At 35.9% G+C, this 19,409-nt stretch overlaps 1 protein-coding gene across 2 annotated transcripts in view; it reads left to right on the forward strand.

Moving 5' to 3' along the window:
• Wdr70 (WD repeat domain 70) overlaps positions 1-19,409 on the forward strand; it is a 281,725-nt gene that overhangs the window by 10,396 nt on the left and 251,920 nt on the right. The window contains exons 2-4 of one of the 2 annotated variants that reach the window (XM_013514961.1): positions 4,171-4,276; positions 4,463-4,580; positions 11,798-11,984. In XM_013514961.1, coding sequence (XP_013370415.1) covers positions 4,486-4,580; positions 11,798-11,984 — 282 coding nt within the window. In that variant the 5' untranslated portion in view covers positions 4,171-4,276; positions 4,463-4,485. The remainder of the gene's footprint in view (positions 1-4,170; positions 4,277-4,462; positions 4,581-11,797; positions 11,985-19,409) is intronic. The other variant, XM_013514960.1, reaches the window with a different exon arrangement.

A 19,409-nucleotide genomic window follows, 5' to 3' on the forward strand; every position in this document is an offset into this window, starting at 1 on the left:
TTGGTTGTTCAGGAGGTTGTTATTTAATTTCCAAGTGTTTATTCAGTACTTCTTTTGTATAATCATTATTCTTTGCCTGTGCTTCCATATTGTTTACAAATTATGAATTGTTTTAATATTGTTCCTATCTTGAGGGTAAAACTTTGTTCTTCCTTTTCTTACTTAAAATACCTTTAACAGAGCTTGGTCCATAGTAGTTACATCCCTAAATATGTAATGGAGAAAAATGTAATTAATATGGTTAAAATATTCTCATCGATTTCAAATTTAATGTGAATTTTCGTGAGATTGGCAGGTCAGTTGTTATAAATTAAAAAAAAGTTAAACATTTTAGCAAGATTTAAATTCTACACGTAAGAGATGTCAGTATTAGAAAACATTCTAATTTACAGTTCTAGTAATTTTATTTTCTTTACCTTTCATCTTAGCTCATTTCTTTATAGTAGCTATTGTGACTGGCTCTGAAATTCTCAGGTACTGAATTACATTCTTAAAAATCTGCAATTTGGCAGGCATGGTGGCACATACCTGTAATCCCAGCACTTGGAGGGCTGAGGCAGGAGGATCGCCACAAGTTCAAGGCCAGCCCGAACTACATAGTGAGACCTTGTCTTAAAAAAGAAAAAAAAAAAAAAATCTACCATTTGTGTGAATAATCCTGATGAGACATGCTAATTTTGGATAGTTTATAGTTAAGTTAGATGAAAGAGGTACTTTAACAGAAATACTCTAAAGTTGGTAACTACTTGAAAAGAGAGAGAGAGGCGGCTATTATAATAAAATCAGGTGCTTGTGAAAATGAAATGTGTTGGGGAGTTGGTTGACTCACTTTTTGAAGAAAACCATATTTATTTTCAGTGTGTTTGGCTCTGTACTGGGTAAAAATGAGTGCAATAGTCTCATCTGTCAAGGTCCTTACAATCTGTTGGATTCTGTTTTGCTTTGGTTTTTGTCCTTAGCCCATAATGAAAAAAAATTTTCTTTTCTCTAAAATGTTTTCCACACTCTTCTTCCTCTAAAGAAGAAGCAAGTGGCAGCAGAACCATGTTTCAGCTGAAAATGCTGAACCCTTCATAGTGTAAAAAAATCCTAAAATTTACAAAATAAAAATAGTTAGATGCTTCAGGAGAATGAAGAATATAATTTGGAGTATAGTAGTATTTACTCACTGGGGAGAAATCCTAGTTAGTGGATGGGTCACAGTTTTGTACACCCTGGCCAATGAACAGCAGTAAAGAGGTATGTTTGGTAGGCTCTTAGAGAGGGAAGCAAGCTCACTATAATGTAATGTAAGTGGTGCCTGTTGGATAATTTTACTTTCTAGGGAAAGTCTGGCCACATCAAGGAAGAATCTAGTAGAGCTACAATTTATTTCTCTGTAGAGGCAACTAGTGCCTTCGTTAATTGGCAAGTGAATTTGTCTGTACCTTGAATTCATCAACTTTAAAATTGGGATAATAGCACCTGTTTTAGAGACTGTTATAAAGATTAAAGGATTTAACTTAAAATGTTTAAAACTACTTTGTACATAGTAAATTCTAGATACATATTCATTGCTGTTATTTTTGTTACGGTTCTTGGGAAAGATGCTTTTGGTTACTTGCAAAGAAGCCTTAGACCTAATTAAAAATGGTTCAAGTAAGAGTAATTTAGAGGCAGGGATATAATTCAGCAGTGCAGTGCCTGCCTGGCAAGTATGAGGTCCTGAGTTCAATTCCTGGTACAAAAAAAAGTGTGTCATCTCCTGTGACAAGAGTGCTACAGCGGGACTCTTCTTAGTCCTGACATGAAGGACATGAGGTTTTCCATTTTCTCCTTTGCCAGCTTTAGGGTGTTGGGTTGACCTTCTAAGTTGACTGTTTTCAAGATCCCACATTGTCAGAAGTTGCAGTCCTTTTGTGTGGATGCACACATCTCAGCCAGAAAGGGAGACTGTTTCGAACATCTGTGTTTAGAAGTAAAAAAATGTATGTCCATAAGACTTAGCCTCGTGTCTTATTAGTATTATTTGACCCATCAGTTCCAACACCAGCCATTGGCTGGGCAATCTATTTTGGTGTAATCAATCATCACCTCCTCTGCATAGGGAGTGGCCCAGCATTGGCTGAAGTACAATGCTGGCAAGGAAAAAAAGTGTGTGTGTGTTTTTTTATTTTTTTAGTAAGGAAAAAGGGTAACTAATTTCTGCCTAGGTATCCTTTCCTGATTAGGGATAGAATTGACTCTCGGACCAAACTAAAAAGCTGAGCCTAGAGTATAAATTCCTCCCCACCCGCTCTACTCCAGTCCCCTTAAACATGGACACTACTTCTGTTGTTTTTTTCCCCCAGCTTTCTTTAGTATAAGAGTACATAATTAATTGGCTCTTGGATCACATCAGTGCAGTGAAGAGTATGTACCGAAAAGCAAAAAAACAAAAACCTATGAACAAGAGTTGCTATACTGTTTGCCTTACTTCTTCCTGAAGGGCTTTTAAATCTTCCATGATTGATTAGTTGTTTTTTTTTTGTTTGTTTCTTTTTGAGATAAGGTCTTGCTGTGTATCCCAGGCTGGCCTCTAACTTGTGGATGTCCCCCTTCCCTACCCCACCTAGTGCTGGGATTGCAGGCATGCACCACCAGGCCTGGCAAGACTAGTTCCTTGACGCTTGCTGGTTATCTCTTCGTTGTTCATCCTCCATGTTCCGCCAACAAAAGACTCTTAAGACTAAAAAATACAACATTCCTGTTAATAAATGCCCTTTGCTGCTGCTTAATGGTGGTATACAGGGTGGTATTTTATTGTTAAATAACTAAAAAATGTTCAGGATAATCTCAAGTTACTGAAGATGATAGCAATTGAGAGCCAAATAATTCATACAATTTTTTTTCCTTCCTGTGTGCCTTCTCCACTTGCTGAGTGGATTCACAGGAAAACCTTTCTTTTGCTAACATTTTTTTGCTGTTCTAAAACCTAATGTAGTAGAACAACTACTACTAATGTAGTAGAAGAAACCTAATGTAGTAGAACAATTTTCATGATTTTGTTAGTATGATAAGAAATCCATGGGTAGGAACTTCAGAAATGAACAATGTTAAGTGAATTACCTAACATCTCACCTCTGAAAACATTATCTTTAACATATCACCTTCTATATCTTTTTACAAGTGTGTTCATAGTTTGCATACTATTCACATGCTATTTTTGCTTAGCATATTGGTTAATGTTTTCCTGACATTTGTACATTTTCATTTTTTTATTGGCTGGATTGTATATTCTATACAGTAATTTTCAGTTCTTTCCTCAATGTTGATCATTTAGCTTGATTTTTTTCTCTATTTCTTATTGTAGTAAAATATACAAACATAAAATTTACCATTTTAACCATTTTTATGTATATACTGTCATGTAACCATCACCTATCTCTGCAATTCTATACATCTTGTAAAACTGATGTTTTATGTTATATAAACAATGTATACTATATGTATTGGGATGGGGTTATAGCTCAGTGGCACAGCACCTGCCTGGCAAGTGCAAGGTCCTGAGTTTGAGTCACAGTACCAAAAATAAATAAATTAAAATAAAATATAATAATATATAAACATAGATAATAACTTACATTAAACCATTTATTTTTCTTTCTCCCCCATCTTCTGGCAATCTTGTACTAAAATACAGTATTTGTTTTTTTTTATAATATAGTATTTGTATTGGTAGCATTTAATATTCATCTTTTTATGACTGGTTTATTTGATGTAGAATAGCATCTTATAGGTTCAAGTTAGCTTATTGCAGAATTTCCTTTTCATGGCTGAATAATATCCCATTGTATGGGTATCAATTTTGCTTATCCATTCATGTGTAAATGGACAGTTTGTTTGCTCCCACATTTTACCTTGTGAATGATGCAACTATAAACGTAGGTGTACAAGTGCCTTTTTAAGACCCTGCTTTTCATTTTGTTTTCTTTCTGTTTTTTTGTGACAAGGTTTCACTATGCACTTCAAGTTGTACTTGAACTCACTTTGTAGTCGAGGCTGGCCTCAGACTCGCAATGATCTTCCTGCTGCAGGCTCCCAGATGCTGGGATTACAGGCATATGCCACCAGGCCTAGCTAATTTTTCTGACTACATACCCAGACATAGAATTGCTGGTTCACATAGTAATTTTGTGTTTACCCTTTCAGGGAACTGTCCTAATGTTTTCCACAGTGGCTGTGCCATGTGTTGTACTGTATTATAGTACAACAGATTGCCAGAAGATGGGGGAGAAAGAAAAATAAAGGGTTTAATGTAAGTTATTATCTATTGTTTATATATTATTATATTTTATTTTAATTTATTTATTTTTGGCTGGGATCTTCAAGTTTTCACAGTTAATGGAAATGATCTGTCTCATTTTTATGACTATATTAATTTTCAGTATTTCAGATACTTATAAATGTTAAAGTGTGATTGTTGGAATTTTTTTCTTTTTAGAAGCAAGAGAAAAAGAGGAAGAAATGGACAGAGAGAAACAATTAAGACAAAATGAAGATATTGAACCAACACCGTCAGGTTCAAATGTGGTCAGAGATTGCTCAAAATCATCATCCAGGTACCTGATTTTCTTAAGAGGCTTCTATTAATCTGACATTTTCTAGGTTTTCATAACACAATTTAGGCAAACTTACTGATACTAAAGGGTTGCATAATTTTTCATTTTAGGCAGTTGTATATCCTTAGGTCAGAAAAAAGTCCTGTGTCAAATTTGGAATCAATGTAGTTTTTAAAAAGTATTCCAGATATAATATTAACATCTGTGGTTTCTGGGTGCAAAACATAATCATGTAAAATTGGAGAAATGTTGAGAAGCTTGCAGTTTTTCACATGTTGGCTTTTCTTCATTCATGCTAACTTTTTAGGTAGGATCCTTTACAGACACAGATATATAAATAGAGATACATTATAAAGTTTCCTGAATTATAGGAGAAAGCAGCCATTACAATTACTTTAAAGTGAAATTTCATACCATGTAAATTAATTATAGTATTAAGAACTTTAAAAATCCAGATTCATAGATATCAAATCTACATAAAGTAATATAAGAAATCTAATATTTAGAATTTTTGTTTTTGTTGTGGTGGGGAAACAAACCCAGGGCCTCTTGCATGATGTAAGTGTTCTGTCACTGAGCTATACCCCAGGCCCTAGGCATATATTTAATTGTCAAATTGGTTCCATAAACTTTTCACTGGTCACAAATAATATGCTAGACAAAGTCTACCATTGAATTGGCTTTTTATTCTTTTTTTTTTTCAGTATTGGGAACCAAACTAGGGGTGCTGTATTCCCACTGAGCTGTATCCCAATCGATTTTATTATGTTTTGGGGGGAGGGGCTGGGGATGGAACCAGGGTCTTTATCCTGAGCTATATCCCTAGACCTCTTTTTAATTTTTGTTTTGAGACATGGTTTTGCTAAGTTGCTAAGTTGCCCAGCCTGGGCTTGAGTTGAGATCCTCCTGCCTCACCCTCCCAGAATGCTGGAATTATAGGTGTGTATCACCACACCTAGCCTTACTTTTTGTTGCACAGGATAGCCTTGAACTTGCCATCCTCTTGCCTCAGACTCTTGAATAGCTGGGATTACTGGCATGTGCCACTGCCCTCAGGTGTTTTTTTTTAATAAATTAAGTTTATTGGGACACTTTAGGTATTCATAATGATCACGTTCATCATTGGGAATTTGTACCTGTACATGGTATACCTTGATTCTCTTTTTTTTCCCATTCCCTTACCCTGCCTTCAACTCCTCTTCTCCTCCTTATTCACAAAAGCTTTATTTCCACTGTTTATTTTTCTCATTTTTTTCTTTTCTTTTCCCTCTCCCTCCTCCCTAGTTTCCCTTCCCATTTGAACATTTTCTTCCTATTTCACAATATCTGTTATACATTTTGGTCCTTATTTACACTCAGCTATTTGAATTGAGTTTCTTTTATTTTTGGTAGAAAAAAACCCTGCAAAACCTAAGTACAGAAAATATCATTTAGACTCTGTGGTGTCTTTTTTTGCTTACCCATTCCCTGGTGCAGCTCTTTAATATCTTGAACAAGATCTCTTTTTTAAAGTCATAGTTATTAGGCACTTTAATTGTACAAAGTAATAGGCTTTATTGTGACATTTCTATGCATCATATAATGTGAAAGCATGGCTTTATTTAAAATTAAAAAAGAATTTTTTTTTTTTTTTACTTTTTGAGACAAGAGTCTTGCTTTGTAGTGCAGGTTGGCCTTGAATTCACTATGTAGCACAAGTTGCCCTCAAACTAGTGGTCCTGCCTCAACCTCTTGAGTACTGGGATTACAGGTCTGTGCTCACCATGCCTGACCTAAAAATTTTTATTTATTTATTTTACAGTGCTTTGGGATCAAACCCATTGCCTTATGCATGCCAAGAAATTGCTCTACCACTGAGCTGCATTCCTACCCTTATTTACAGTTTGATTCTTTTATTTTTCTTGCTAGTCCTGTCTAGTCTTAAACTCCCTGTGTAGTTAAGGTCAGCCTTGAAGTCAAGATCTCCCACCTCAGCCTCCTGAGTGCTGGTATTACAAGTTGTACACCAACATGGCTTTATAGTTTGTTTGTGGAGGGAAGGGAAATAGGACTATAAATCTGATTCTCCCTTTTTGGAACAGTGCAAGCCTGATACCTCGATGTCTGGAGCTTATTGGTGTCTTTGTATATACTAGCGAAAAGCAGAGGTTACCAATTGTTTTTCTGTCAAAGGCAATAGTAAATATTTTATGCATTAGGAGCCATACAATTTCTTTCTGAGCTATCCAGCTTGTTGCAATTCATACATAAAGGAATTATTTAGACTATATTCCAAAAGAACTTTAAAAATAAGCAGCATTCCCAAGTTAGCCCTTGCAATGGAGTGTCATTTCTTTATTTTACAAATTCAATTTTGCATTGTCTACCATTTCATATTAGTTAAAAGGAAATCTTCCTGAGCTGGGCCTGGTGGCACATGCTTCTACAATAATCACAGCATTCGGGAGGCTGAGACAGGAGGATTACCATGAGTTTGAGTCCAGCGTGGGCTACATAGTGAGTTCAAGGCCAGCCTGATCTGTAAAGCAGACCGTACGTCAAACAAAACAAAATAAGAACAGCAAAACAACATATAAGTTATTTCTAGAATTCAGCACCTAGACAAAAAAAAAAAACTCACCTCTTTATAAATGCTTTTCACAATTAAACACCATTAGCCTTTTTGGCATGGTTGCTAGAAAGCTTCACGTTCAAATTTAGTAATCTTTTGTGATTGTCTCATCCTCAGACTCTGATTTAGGGAACTTGAACAGTAACATTAGATAATAAGACTGGGTTAGTTACTGTTACAAAGCATGAAAAGAAGATAAGGTAATGATTTTGTTTTGTTCTAAGACTGTTTTTTCCTTTTAAAGATGAGCAAATGAACACTCTCAGGTTTTAATATAAGGCAAGTGGCAACTTCCCTGGCACTGGGGGAGGCTGTCAAACTGGCCCTGAAAAGGACATGGTAACTGTTTCCTTGGGAACAACTGATTCAAGGGAGTTCTCTTTTGAGATCTTGTAAGCCAGGACATTTAAAAATAAAAAAACACGACATTGCTCATTAGCTAAGGACTTTTATGCCAGTGACTTTCAAAATGCTTAGTAGATTTATTTATTTATTGTCTTTTTGAGGCACAGTTTTGGTATTCACTTCAGGCTTGCCTCCTGTCTCAGGCTCTCGGTGCTGGGGTTTTGGGCGTGTACCACCACACCGGTGCTTCAGAGTTTTAAAAACTCTCTATATAGTAAGACAAAAGTAAATATAAACAGGCAATGAAAAATGCTTAAAGTGAAGGACTTCTCCCCTAACTTAGTCATTTTTTTCAATCAGATTTTATTGGTGCATTTTAGATATACATAATGATCACGTTCATATTTAGTCATTTTAAAGCTAAAGTCTCTTTTTAGTTACTTTAGACTGTTTGGAGAATGACCCTTGCTTTTGTTAGTTAGGACTCAACCAGAAATTAGCATACCATTTCTGCAGAATTATTTTTCTCCCTTTTTTATTCATTTCTTCCATTTAGTAGCTTTTTCCTTTCAATGACTGCCTCACATTTTTCATTTTTCACCCATGTCATCTTTTTTTTTTTTTTTTTCACCCATGTCATCTGATTGAGACAGTAGATTTCTATCTGAATTTTAGTCACCCCACTGTGCTTGGGCCTGCTCTTAGAAGGATAGTCGTTAAAATATAAGAGAGTTTTACACTTAGTATAAATTGTGCCTTTAGTATGAATTCGTTTGTGGGATTGTTCTATGGGTCTCTTGGCTATATTTCATTCAGTCATTTGTTTTCTTTAAATAACTATTATATTAGTTTGTTTCCTTTGTGATATTGAGAGTTCACTTCACTAAACATGTAAATAATTTCTGAAAATGTTACGTTATTGAAATTTGGTTTATAGAAAGACAGTTACCTAACCCTGCCTCTTTATTGCTTTAAAGAAATATTATATGGATATAAGTTTCCATTCAAAAATCACATACAGGAAAAAAAATGTCATATGTTCTATGAAATATTGCTTCAAGATAAAAAAGAAATGATATACACACTCCAAATTTGTAAGGTGGGAAATTTTTAGGCATTTATATTTCCTTTTATTATGAAGATAACAATATTCAGTGTATTAATTATTGTAACTCTCCAACTACCCTGTTTTGAAACTGTTTTATTGTAATTTTTATTTTTTTCCCTTCAGAAAAAAAGAATAAGCAAAGACGAAGGACAAAAAAAAGAAATAACAGAAATTTTGTGAATGAATTTTGTTTATGGATGTGGTTTCTGGTTTGATACTGTATACCTATAGATAGTATTTAACATTAAATTAAAATATCTTTTAAAATGTTTTTGAGAAAAGAATAGAATTTGCCTCTTTTAATTATTGTCTCAGCCAGTGCATACTGTTTCTCAGGCTGGAGTCAGTGTGTTGGCACCATATTGAATCAAGGCACATTTTAAACATGGAATATATTCTGTTTTCCATCAGAGCCAGTTTTGGACGTAATTTCATGGACTTTAATTTTCAGTATATTGAAAATATGTTAAAAGTCTCTTCTTGGCTTGGACACATTAGAAGCAGAAAAGCCAGAAACGGAATTAGAAGCTACATAGAAAATAATGCATTCCATTCAGATTTTGTATGGGTATTAGGTCTGGATAATCAGCCATGAAATCAACATGAATCAGTTTAGTTCTCAGTTTAATGCTTACTTTTGAACTAGTTAAGCTCAGTTAACTTCGCATGGATGCTAAGGATCAACATTTCAGTTTAGAGCTCTTGATAGCTTGAATAATTTTACATTAAAAAGTTTGTGACTTCTAAGTGAGGACAGAGGTAAAGTTGGGTTTTAATCACAAGAGAGATAATCTGAGTGTGTACGTAGCTTAATATAAACTTATTCATTGAATTATCATTAAGAAGCATCTTTTTTTGGTCTTTTTGAGACAGGGTCTCGCTATGCAGTTCAGGCTGGCCTTGAGTTTGTAGCCCAGGCTGGTTGGTCTTGAACTCACAACGATCCTCCTGCCTCAGCCTCCCAAGTGCTGGGATTACAGGCATGCGCCACCACGCCTAGAATAAGGAGCATCTTATGCCATGGTTAGGCAGTGTTATGGGCACTGGAGATACAGTGGTTAGTAGGTCTGATAAGATCTCTGCTCCTTGAGCTCCTATTGGCTTGGTGCCTTCAAAGGAGTAGGTAACATTTTGAACAACTAAATTGCCAATCAAATAAGGTGATTTAAAATGTTTATAATAAAGATAAATAAAATAAAATAATTAAGGTAATGGGGACTGGTAGAGTGTGTGTAAAAGTTTCCAGAAGTTGTGTTGAGGCCTTTTTTCATGAGGTGACATTTGAGGACATTGAGTGATAAGAAAGAAGCCACATAAGCGATAGGAGGGATGATCCAGCAGGGGGATCTACAAGTATAGTATTCCTCGTAATATTGAGCCTAGGTAAAAACAAAAGGAAAAATCTCACTTTTCCTTCACTAGCTGCTGAGTGCCAGAAACATAGCATGGACAAAACAGAAATTCCTTACCAGGTGTAAACAATGATAACTGACGCCTGCAATCCCAGCTGCTGGAAGGCTGAGGAGGATCTCAAGTTTGAAGCCTGTCTGGGCAACAAAGTGAAACCCTGCCACAGAAGAAAAAAATTAAAAGGGCTGGATATGGGTTAGCACTACTGGAATTCAATCCCTATTACCACAAAAACATAACAGAAAATCTCAGAACTTTTTGCTTTCATGGAGCTTATGTATGAGACCTACTTCATTAAAAGGGAGTTACAGTTTTAATATTGTAAAATATTTGAAAATTTAATTGACGTAATTAGAAATGCTAAATTTCTAATTTGCCTATCAAATAAGGTGATTTAAAATGTTTATAATAAAGATAAATAAAATAAAGTAATTAAGGTAATGGAGACTGGTAGATGGGGTGGGATGAAGATATGGTGGATGATGATGGCTTTTATAAGGCCTAGAGCTATTTGATAGAGACCTTAATGAGAGTAATAGTCTTTTCATGTATTATATTAAGAAAGAAAAGACTGGGTATTAGTATGCTCTAGAGCAGTGATGGCAAATGTTTTAGATCTTTCAATGATACAGACAGCTCACTGATGAGGCATGCATGCCATCTTTGCTACTTTTGCCCTAGGATAGTGTATTTTTTAGAATCCAAGAATAATAATACATATAATGTTTTAACGACTTGCCAAATGTGAACTAGCACTGAGAAATAATTTGTAGTTCAGAATTTGTATTGCAGTATGTTAGCAGTAATACTGACTTCCTTAGAGGAATGGCTTTATCTGTTCCTGTGACAAACTGTTGGTATCAAATATAGTTAATAGAGGCATAGATTATCTCAGTGCTTTTCATTTTTATGGATCTAGTACTTTGTAGTTTTTCTTCAGTGTTCTGTTGTTGTCCTCTTTCTTTATGAAGGATAATGATTTAATGAACCTCTAACATAAGTGGTATGACCTTTTATCTCTGATTTATGTTTGGGTAAGATAATTAGAAAAGTTTTTTTTTTTTTTACTTAAATAATATTTGTATTGTAAATTTAAATTTTTTTTTGTCTTTTTGAGGCAGGGTTTCACTTTGTAGTTGAGGTTGGCCTTGAATTCATTTTATGGCATAGGCTATCCTTGAACTCCCGGTGATCCTTCTGCCTTAGCCTCATGAGTGCTGGGGTTATAGGCATGTGCCACCACACTTGGCCTACATTTAATATTTGAATTTAAAAACATTTCAAGGAGCTGGGCATGGTGGTACACATCTGTAATCCAGCACTTGGGAGGCTGAGGCAGGAGGATAGCTATGAGTTCAAGCTATCACCCGGGGCTACTTAGTGAGTTCAAGGCCATCCTGGACTACAGAGCAAGACCCTGTGTCAAAAACAAAAAGAAAACCAGAAACAAATAAAAAAAATTTGAAAACCAGGTATGGTGTTGCACACCTGTAATGCTAATACTTGGAAGGCTGAGGCAGGAGGGCTTTGAATTTGAGGCCAGCCTAGACTGCATAGTGAGACCCTGTCTCAAAAAAATCAAATAAGCAATCAGAACAGCAATGACATAAGCATTTGACAAACTCAGTTGTTACAAGGAGAGGCAGGACTTTTTGAGAAGTTAGAACTATCTCCACAGATATTCTAGAGAGGCAAAAAGTTTATAGTAGCAGAGGCAAAGAGTTTCTATTTCTTTATTTTCAGAGCTACAAGCAGCAGTGAAAGTGAAGACAGTTCTGATTCTTCCGATGATGAGTTAATTGGCCCTCCTTTACCCCCTAAAATGGTAGGAGAACCAGCTAATCTGGAGGAAGACATCCTTGGTCCCTTACCTCCACCTCTTTCTGAAGAAGATGATGATGATGAGGATGATGATGATGAAGGAGAAGAAGTAAGTATCCACTGATAATTTAAGAGTTCAGGGGAGGAGTGTCTTTACGAAAGTATAAGCATCAGTTTACTGCTAAACTTAGCAATGAGTAAGAGTCAATTTAAAAAATGAAAAAAGAAATCTGACAACCCTTGTTTAAAATAACCTTAGAAAGAAACAGACCCCCAAAATAATAAAAGTCCAGTATGCAAGTTACAGATTTCTGAACAATTGTCCAAGGAATAGAAATAAAATGTATAACCTTCAAAATAGTAAAGGGAAAAATAAAGAACACTAAGGTACTTTTTGTAATTGATACCTAGAATTAACATCTTCCTTCTCTATGAGACAGATTATCTCAGTAATTAAGAAATGAAATGGATAATAGTAATGGATAGAAAAGAAATAGCTTTTCTTCTGTCAAAGACTTGGTCCAAATGGATATTTGAATATTTTTGTACAGGAATGGCATATCAAATTTGTCAGTTCCAAATAAAGCTTTTAATTTAGATCTGTAAATTTTTTTCATGTGAAACAACATATATGTATGTTTTCTATAAGCTGAGATTATATATGTATAAAAACATACATGTGGATATGTAAAATTAAGAGAAATATGATAAATTTTGCAGGTTAAAGATCTCATTTTGTAGTAAATTCCAGAAATTACAATGTTGACTTTCTTCCTTTGATACCAATTGCGGTGCTTTTACATATCTTTTTTTTTTTTTTTGGAAAAAAAACAAAACAAAACTATGAACTACGTAGTTCAGGCTGGCCTTGAGCTCACTATGTAGCGCAGGCTGACCATGAACTCCTAGCAATCCTCCTACCTCAGCCTCCTGAGTGCTGGGATTACAGGCATGCGCCACCTCGCCTGGCTAAATATCTTTGTAAGTGAAATATTTTCAATAAAATCTCTTTATTAGAAAATTCATTATGTTCTATTATATTTTAGTAAAAATTTCTAAAGTTTTTTTCTTCTATAAAATCAGAGAAAATAGCTAAATTATGGCCACTGTAAAGTTACATTCACATTTCCAAATTTCTAAGCTATTTGCTTCAAATCTCTAGATTTGAAGAATGCTATAGAAGCATTAAATGCCATGGGACCATGAGGAATATGTGCTTAGTTACTTTGGGTAGCTTGCAGAGTACTGTGAAATGTGACAGTGGATTGTGTAATGGGTGGAGTGTTTGTGTCTTGGCAAACCTTGTGTATTGAAGCCCAGTTGTGGCTCCACTGTGGCTGTTTTTGAAGATGAGGCCTCCATTATGGTTTAGATCTAAGATGTCCCCCCACATTCTCATGTTCAGAGGTGGGGCCTGTTCGGAAGGGGTGGGTCACTGGGAGCATGACTTGGAAGGATGTATTCTTGTTCCCAGCTCCTTCCTTTTCTCTGATTCCTGGCTGCTGTGGATTGAACTCATCCTCCAATATGCCCTCTACCATTCTGTGCTTGCCTTAGAGCCAGTTGACCATGCAGTCAAACTTTGAGTCAAAGTAAATCTTTTCTCCCTTAAGTTGTCGGCATTGAATATTTTGTCCCAGCACTGAGGGTGACTAAGACTGCCTCTACGGAAGCACTTCAAGTTAAACCATAGGGTCAATGTCTTCATAAGAATAGACACCAAAAGGTGTGTGCTGACACCCCTGCCACCTTGCGCATGGTAGGGAGTAATGGCTCTAGCCTTAGCAGCAGGTGTTCTATAAACCAGGAAGGGAGGTCTTACCAGAAACCAAACCTACCAGCACCTTAGTTATGGACTGCTAGCTTCCAGAATGTTGAGAAAATAAATTATCATATGTATACTCTTTACTAATTCATCTTAATTTATACAAGGAAAAATGTGGTACTTTTTAGAGATTTTACTCATTGCCTGTATTTCCTCTATTGTTCGTAGTTGGAATGAGAGTAATTCATTAAGTTGTATAGATCATAGTTCTATGATAGATCATAGTTCATAGTGCCCCTTTAATCACATATTTTTAAATTTTTTTTTTGGTCTTTTTGAGACAGAGTCTTGCTATGCAGTTCGGGCTGGCCTTGAGCTCACTTTGTAGCCCAGGCTGGTCTCGAACTCACAATAGTCTTCCTGCCTCAGCCTCCCAAGTGCTAGGATTACAGGCGTGCATCACCTTCCCTGGCAAAAAAAAGGAGTTTTGGGTAGCTCTAGAGTGTGAAGGAATGTAACCAGAGTGAGTGTTAGTAGATACATTATAGACGGCAGTGCCAGGAATTACTTTTTAAAATATGGATCTTACTGGGTAGTTGTTGGGTTTAGTGTTACTGTTTGAATCACTGGATTGGAAATGTTACTATGTATCATATTTTTTTTTTATGAGAAACTTGCTTTTTACTCATTCTTTATTCTGCTTATCTCTGATGGCAATAAAATTTGAGGATTTTTTTTTTTAGGACTGAACAAGTAAAAATTCAAGGGCAAAGGATCAGAGAAAAGAGGTGAAAAATAATTTTTAACCACTCCTTTTATTTTTCTATGGTCCTAATTTTTTTTTTTTTTTAGGTGAGAAAGGTTGTAACTCATAATTAAATGGAGACTTCGGGATTATTGCGACTTTTCATTATTCTTGCTATCCTGTTTCCCATTACTACAGAAAATTGGAAGTTGGATTTTTATGACTGTAACTAAAGGCTGGATGTAACCCTGACTTTTTAGTTATGAGCACCTGTTTTCCATGAACTTTGTCTGACTCCCTGCCTGGCACGTTCTGTGGTTGAGAGTCCAAGTTTGGGCCACCACTATGTCTCTCTGTCTTCTGGTCTGAGGCTTTTCATCCCTTTGCCCTTGGTCATTGCCAACCACCTGTATCAGTCAGTCTCTTTTCCTCATGCCTAAGGAAAGGTTGAAGAATTAAAGATGTATAAAAACTCTGTTTTAATTTTTAGTAATATAAGAATGAAATCAGTCATGGAAACAACATTGCATGGATTTATTAATCAATATTTCACTAATGATCAATTTTGACTTAATTGAAGCTGAGTAGGAAGAAAAAGTTATTTAAAAAGTGTGAAGAAGGTTAGTGATTTTAGCTTTAAAGGAGAATACTACTTAATTAGAGTGATTTAATTACACCTGCAAGATTTTGTCAGCAGAGGATGCTAGAAGCTCTTCCAAAATCCAGGCAATGTGTTCTTTAGTATTTCTAAATTGCTGGAACTGGAAGGGCTTCAGTCTTTAAATGGGCACTAGGGGGCAATGGAGGCATTTTGGCAAGAATCCATTTTTTTCTTCCAACTGTCTCTTGTCTACTTTGGAAGGAAAAAAGAATCTTTGATCAATAATGTATTGTACAAATTGGAACAAGTGAATTTGTTATGAGATGTTGAGATGAATCCTAGAATAATTACTGTTACATTTTTTAGTGATTTGACAGTATTATAATAAATATGTTTAAAATTTATTTTAAAGCATTTTAAATAACAGGCCGCCACCTCTTTGTTTGAGACAGGGTTTTGCTATGTAGCTCATGTGACCTTTAACTCACTATGTACCCCAGACTGGCCTTGAACTTGTAGTGATCCTGCTGTCTTAGCCTCCTGAGTGCTGGGTTGGCAGTTAGCAGATTCCTGAGAGTGTAAGGCTTACTAGCAGGAATTCCAGGCACAGGCTCCTCATAATTTAAGATTTACATTTTTAAGGTCAAATAAGATTTATTCCTCTGATTGTTAGTGTGACTTTTATTTTTTATGGTTTTTTTTTTTTTGTGTGTGTGGTGGTGGTGGTGATACTGGGGATTGAATCCAGGGCCTTTACACTGAGCTATATCTCCAGCCCTTTTAAAAATTTATTTTGAAAAAGGAAAAACAGAAAAAAGGACCAATACAGTAAAAAATAAAATTTATTTTGAGATAAAGTCTTGCTTATTTGCTGAGTTTCCCAAGCTGGGCTTGGCCTGTGGTCCTCTTGCCTCAGTCCCTTGGAGTGCTGGGATTGCAGACATATATGTGCCACCATGCCTGACAGTGAAACCTAAACTTAAAAAATTAAAATGCATTGAGATCTTGTTATTCCCCTGCTTTAAACCTGCCAGTGTCTTCCTATCACTTTGTTAAGAAATGCAAGCTTCTTGCCTTGGCCTCTAAGGCCCACATGACTTGTTCTTTACAAACCCGGCTTTAACTCCTTCCACTTGTTGAAGGTCCTGTCCACTCCTCTCTAGGCACACTGACCTTTCTGGTTTTCTTTTAATAACTGTTCTTGTTCCCGCAGAGCCTTTCTACTTACTCTTTCCTCTTTATGGAATGATACACAGATCTTTGCTCAGGCATCACCTTTTCTCATCACTTTATGTAAATATCCTCCCTCCCCTATGTCCCACCCCCAGTTCCCTTGATTTATGGTATTTATTGTTGTCTGACACTTTATTGGTCTGTTGTCCTTCTGCACACAAGAATATCATATTGTCTCTTTTACTGGTGTGTTCTCAGTGGCTACACAGGTACCTGGTACATAGTAAGTACTTAGGAAGCAGTTGTAGAAGAAAGCAATGAATGGCCGTCCTTGTTGGTGGTCATAGTTATTCTCTTCCCTCTAGATATTTCATTGAATTAAAGCCATATTTTGATCTCATTATGCTTTAGACACTCAAGAGCCCTTGCTGCACTCCAAATCCAGGCTGGTTCTACTATAGTTCCTGTGTTAAAGGCTATAGTCAGTTTTAAACTCCATTGCCAGGTGGTCTTTTGTACCCTGTTTAGGGTCTCTGTGTAGTGGTTTTAATTTTGTTCAACAAATGTTGTGTGCACCTGCTATGTGAATGGACAGTACTGATATGGACCATTTTTTATTAGTAATTAGGGTATTGTGGGTAGATGGAGTAGTTCATGTAGATAATGCAAAGCATACTTTTTAACTTCAGTGAGGTTTTAGGTATAATTTGTTTTAATATAGATACTCAGTATTATAGTCTGGTAGACATTTAAACATTTGTTAATTTAATGTATATATAGTACAGGGGCTGGGGATTTAGCTCAGCGGCAAAGCGCCTGCCTGGCAAGCGCAAGGTCGTGAGTTCGGTTCCCGGTACCGGAGAAAAACCAAAAAAAAAAAAAAAAAAAAAAAAAAAAAAAAAAAAAAAAAAAAAGTATATATAGTACAGTGAATTGCAAATCTTGCTATAATATTTCATTAAGTGTGTGGAAATGATGTTTAAAAAGTCGTCTACTCCCCTCAAACTCATTGTTAAATGAAGATCTTTTTTTATTTTATTTTATATTATTTTTCATTTTAAAGATAAAGGGATGAAAACATATTAACAAACACCTTTAGAAAATAACACAAAAAATATAAGTACTACAGAATTTCAGACAAGGTGATAGGAAATTAACAATGATTGTTGTATTACATATTGATATCTTCAAGTTAGATACTCAGACAAATAAATATAGATGTGTAAGATTGATCAAACACTTAAATATTAACTGTTCCTTTCAGTAAAGCAATAGTCAGTAGTACAACTATGTTAGCTATCCTGTGTATACATATATACATATTTTTCCCCTTCCTTCTTTTCTCTTTTCCCTCATCCCAGTTATTCTTTCCTTTTGAGCGGTTTCCTTTCTTTTCACAACGTCTGTTGTACCTCCTAGATTTTATTCATTCTTTCAGGTTCTTACACTAGTGAGACAATACGGTATTTACACATGTGGGTCTGATTTATTTCACTAATGGTCTCTAGTTGTGTCCATTTACCTATAAAAGCCTTGAGATTATCTGTCTTTATAGCTGAGTAATATTCCATTATGTAAAAATACCACAACTTTTTTTATCTATTCCTCAGTGGATGGGCATTTGGGTTGCTTCCACGATTTTGCTATTCCAAATTGCACTGCTATAAACATGGGTGCACATGTATTGCTGTGATATGACGTTTTTCAGTTCTTCTGGGAAAATAACCAGAAGGGGAATAGCTGGACTGAATGAGACCGCTAGTCCTAGTTTACTGAGGAATCTCCAAACTGATTTCCACAGTGGTTTCACTAGTCTACCGTCTCATCAGCAGTGGAGAATTTCCTTTTTCTCCACAGCCTTGCTAACATTTGTTATTAGTTGATTTCTTAATGATAGCCATTTTTACTGGGGTGAGATGGAATCTCACTGTTTCTTTAATTTGCATTTCATGAATGATTAATGATGTTGAACATTTTTTTATGTATTTATTTGCCAATTGTATTCATCTCAGATGCCCATTTTTGGATTGGGTTTTTGAAGTTTGGAGGGGCTGATGTTTTTTAACTCTTCATAAGTTCTAGATAGAAGTCCTTTGTCTGAGGGACAGTTGGCTAGAATTTTTTCCCAATTTGTGGGTTTTCTTTTTACTCTGCTGGTGATTTCTTTTGATGTGCAAAAGCTTTTCAGTAAGATGAGATGCCAGTTGTTGATTCTTTGAGGTAGTTTAGTTTTTGTGCATGTTTAGTTTTTGTTCATGAACTCTCTGCCTACCCTTATGTCTTCAAGATTTTTACCTTACTTTTCTCTCCAGTAGATTTAGTGTTTTTGTTTTCATTTTTAGCTCTGTAATCCAGTTTGATTTGAGTTTGGTGCATGGTGATAGACACGGGTCTAGTTTCAGTCTTCGGCATGTGGTGAGCCACTTTTTCCAGCACCATTCATTAAACAGGCTGTCTTTCTTCCAGTGAACTTGTTTGGCCCCTTTGTCAAAGATAAGGTGGCTGAGTGCGTGTGGTTATGGCTGCATCTTCCAGTCTATTCCACTGATCCTCAGGTCTGGTTTTTTTTTTTTTTGCCAGTACCATATTGATTTTATCACAGTAGCTGTGGTATAATTTCAAGTCATGGATCATGATGCCACCTGCCTTGTCTTTGATGCTCAGGATTGCTATTTTTTTTCCTCATCGCAGTTGTTTCTTCCTTTGAGCAATTTCTTTCCCTTTCCTATCATCTATTGTACGTTTTGAGTTTTACCTAGTCATTCAGGTTCCTACATCAAGGAGACAATATGTTTACCCATCTGGGTCCGATTTATTTCACTTATGAGTATGGTCTCTAGTTGCATCCATTTAGCTACAAAAGCCTCAAGTTTATCTTTTCTAATAGCTGAGTAATGCTCCATTGTATAAAAATGCCACAGCTTTTTTATCCATTCCTCAGGGGATGGACATCTGGGTTGTTTCCAAGATTTAGCTATAACAAATTGTGCTGCTATAAACATGGATGCACATCTGTCGCTGTGGTACGACATTTTGAATTCTTCTGGGAAAATACGCAGAAGGGGAGTAGCTGGGTTAAGTGGGACTTCCAATGCTAGTTTTGTGAGATATCTCCACGCTGATTTCCACAGTGGTTTCACCAATCCACACTACCACCCGCAGTGGACTAGGGTTCCTTTTTCCCCACAGACTCTCCAGCATTTGTTATTGGCTGATTTCTTGATGATAGCCCTTCTTTCTGGAGTGAGAT

The sequence above is a fragment of the Chinchilla lanigera genome, unplaced genomic scaffold, assembly GCF_000276665.1.
Source record: "Chinchilla lanigera isolate Chin_1 unplaced genomic scaffold, ChiLan1.0 scaffold00025, whole genome shotgun sequence".
NCBI lineage: Eukaryota > Metazoa > Chordata > Mammalia > Rodentia > Chinchillidae > Chinchilla > Chinchilla lanigera.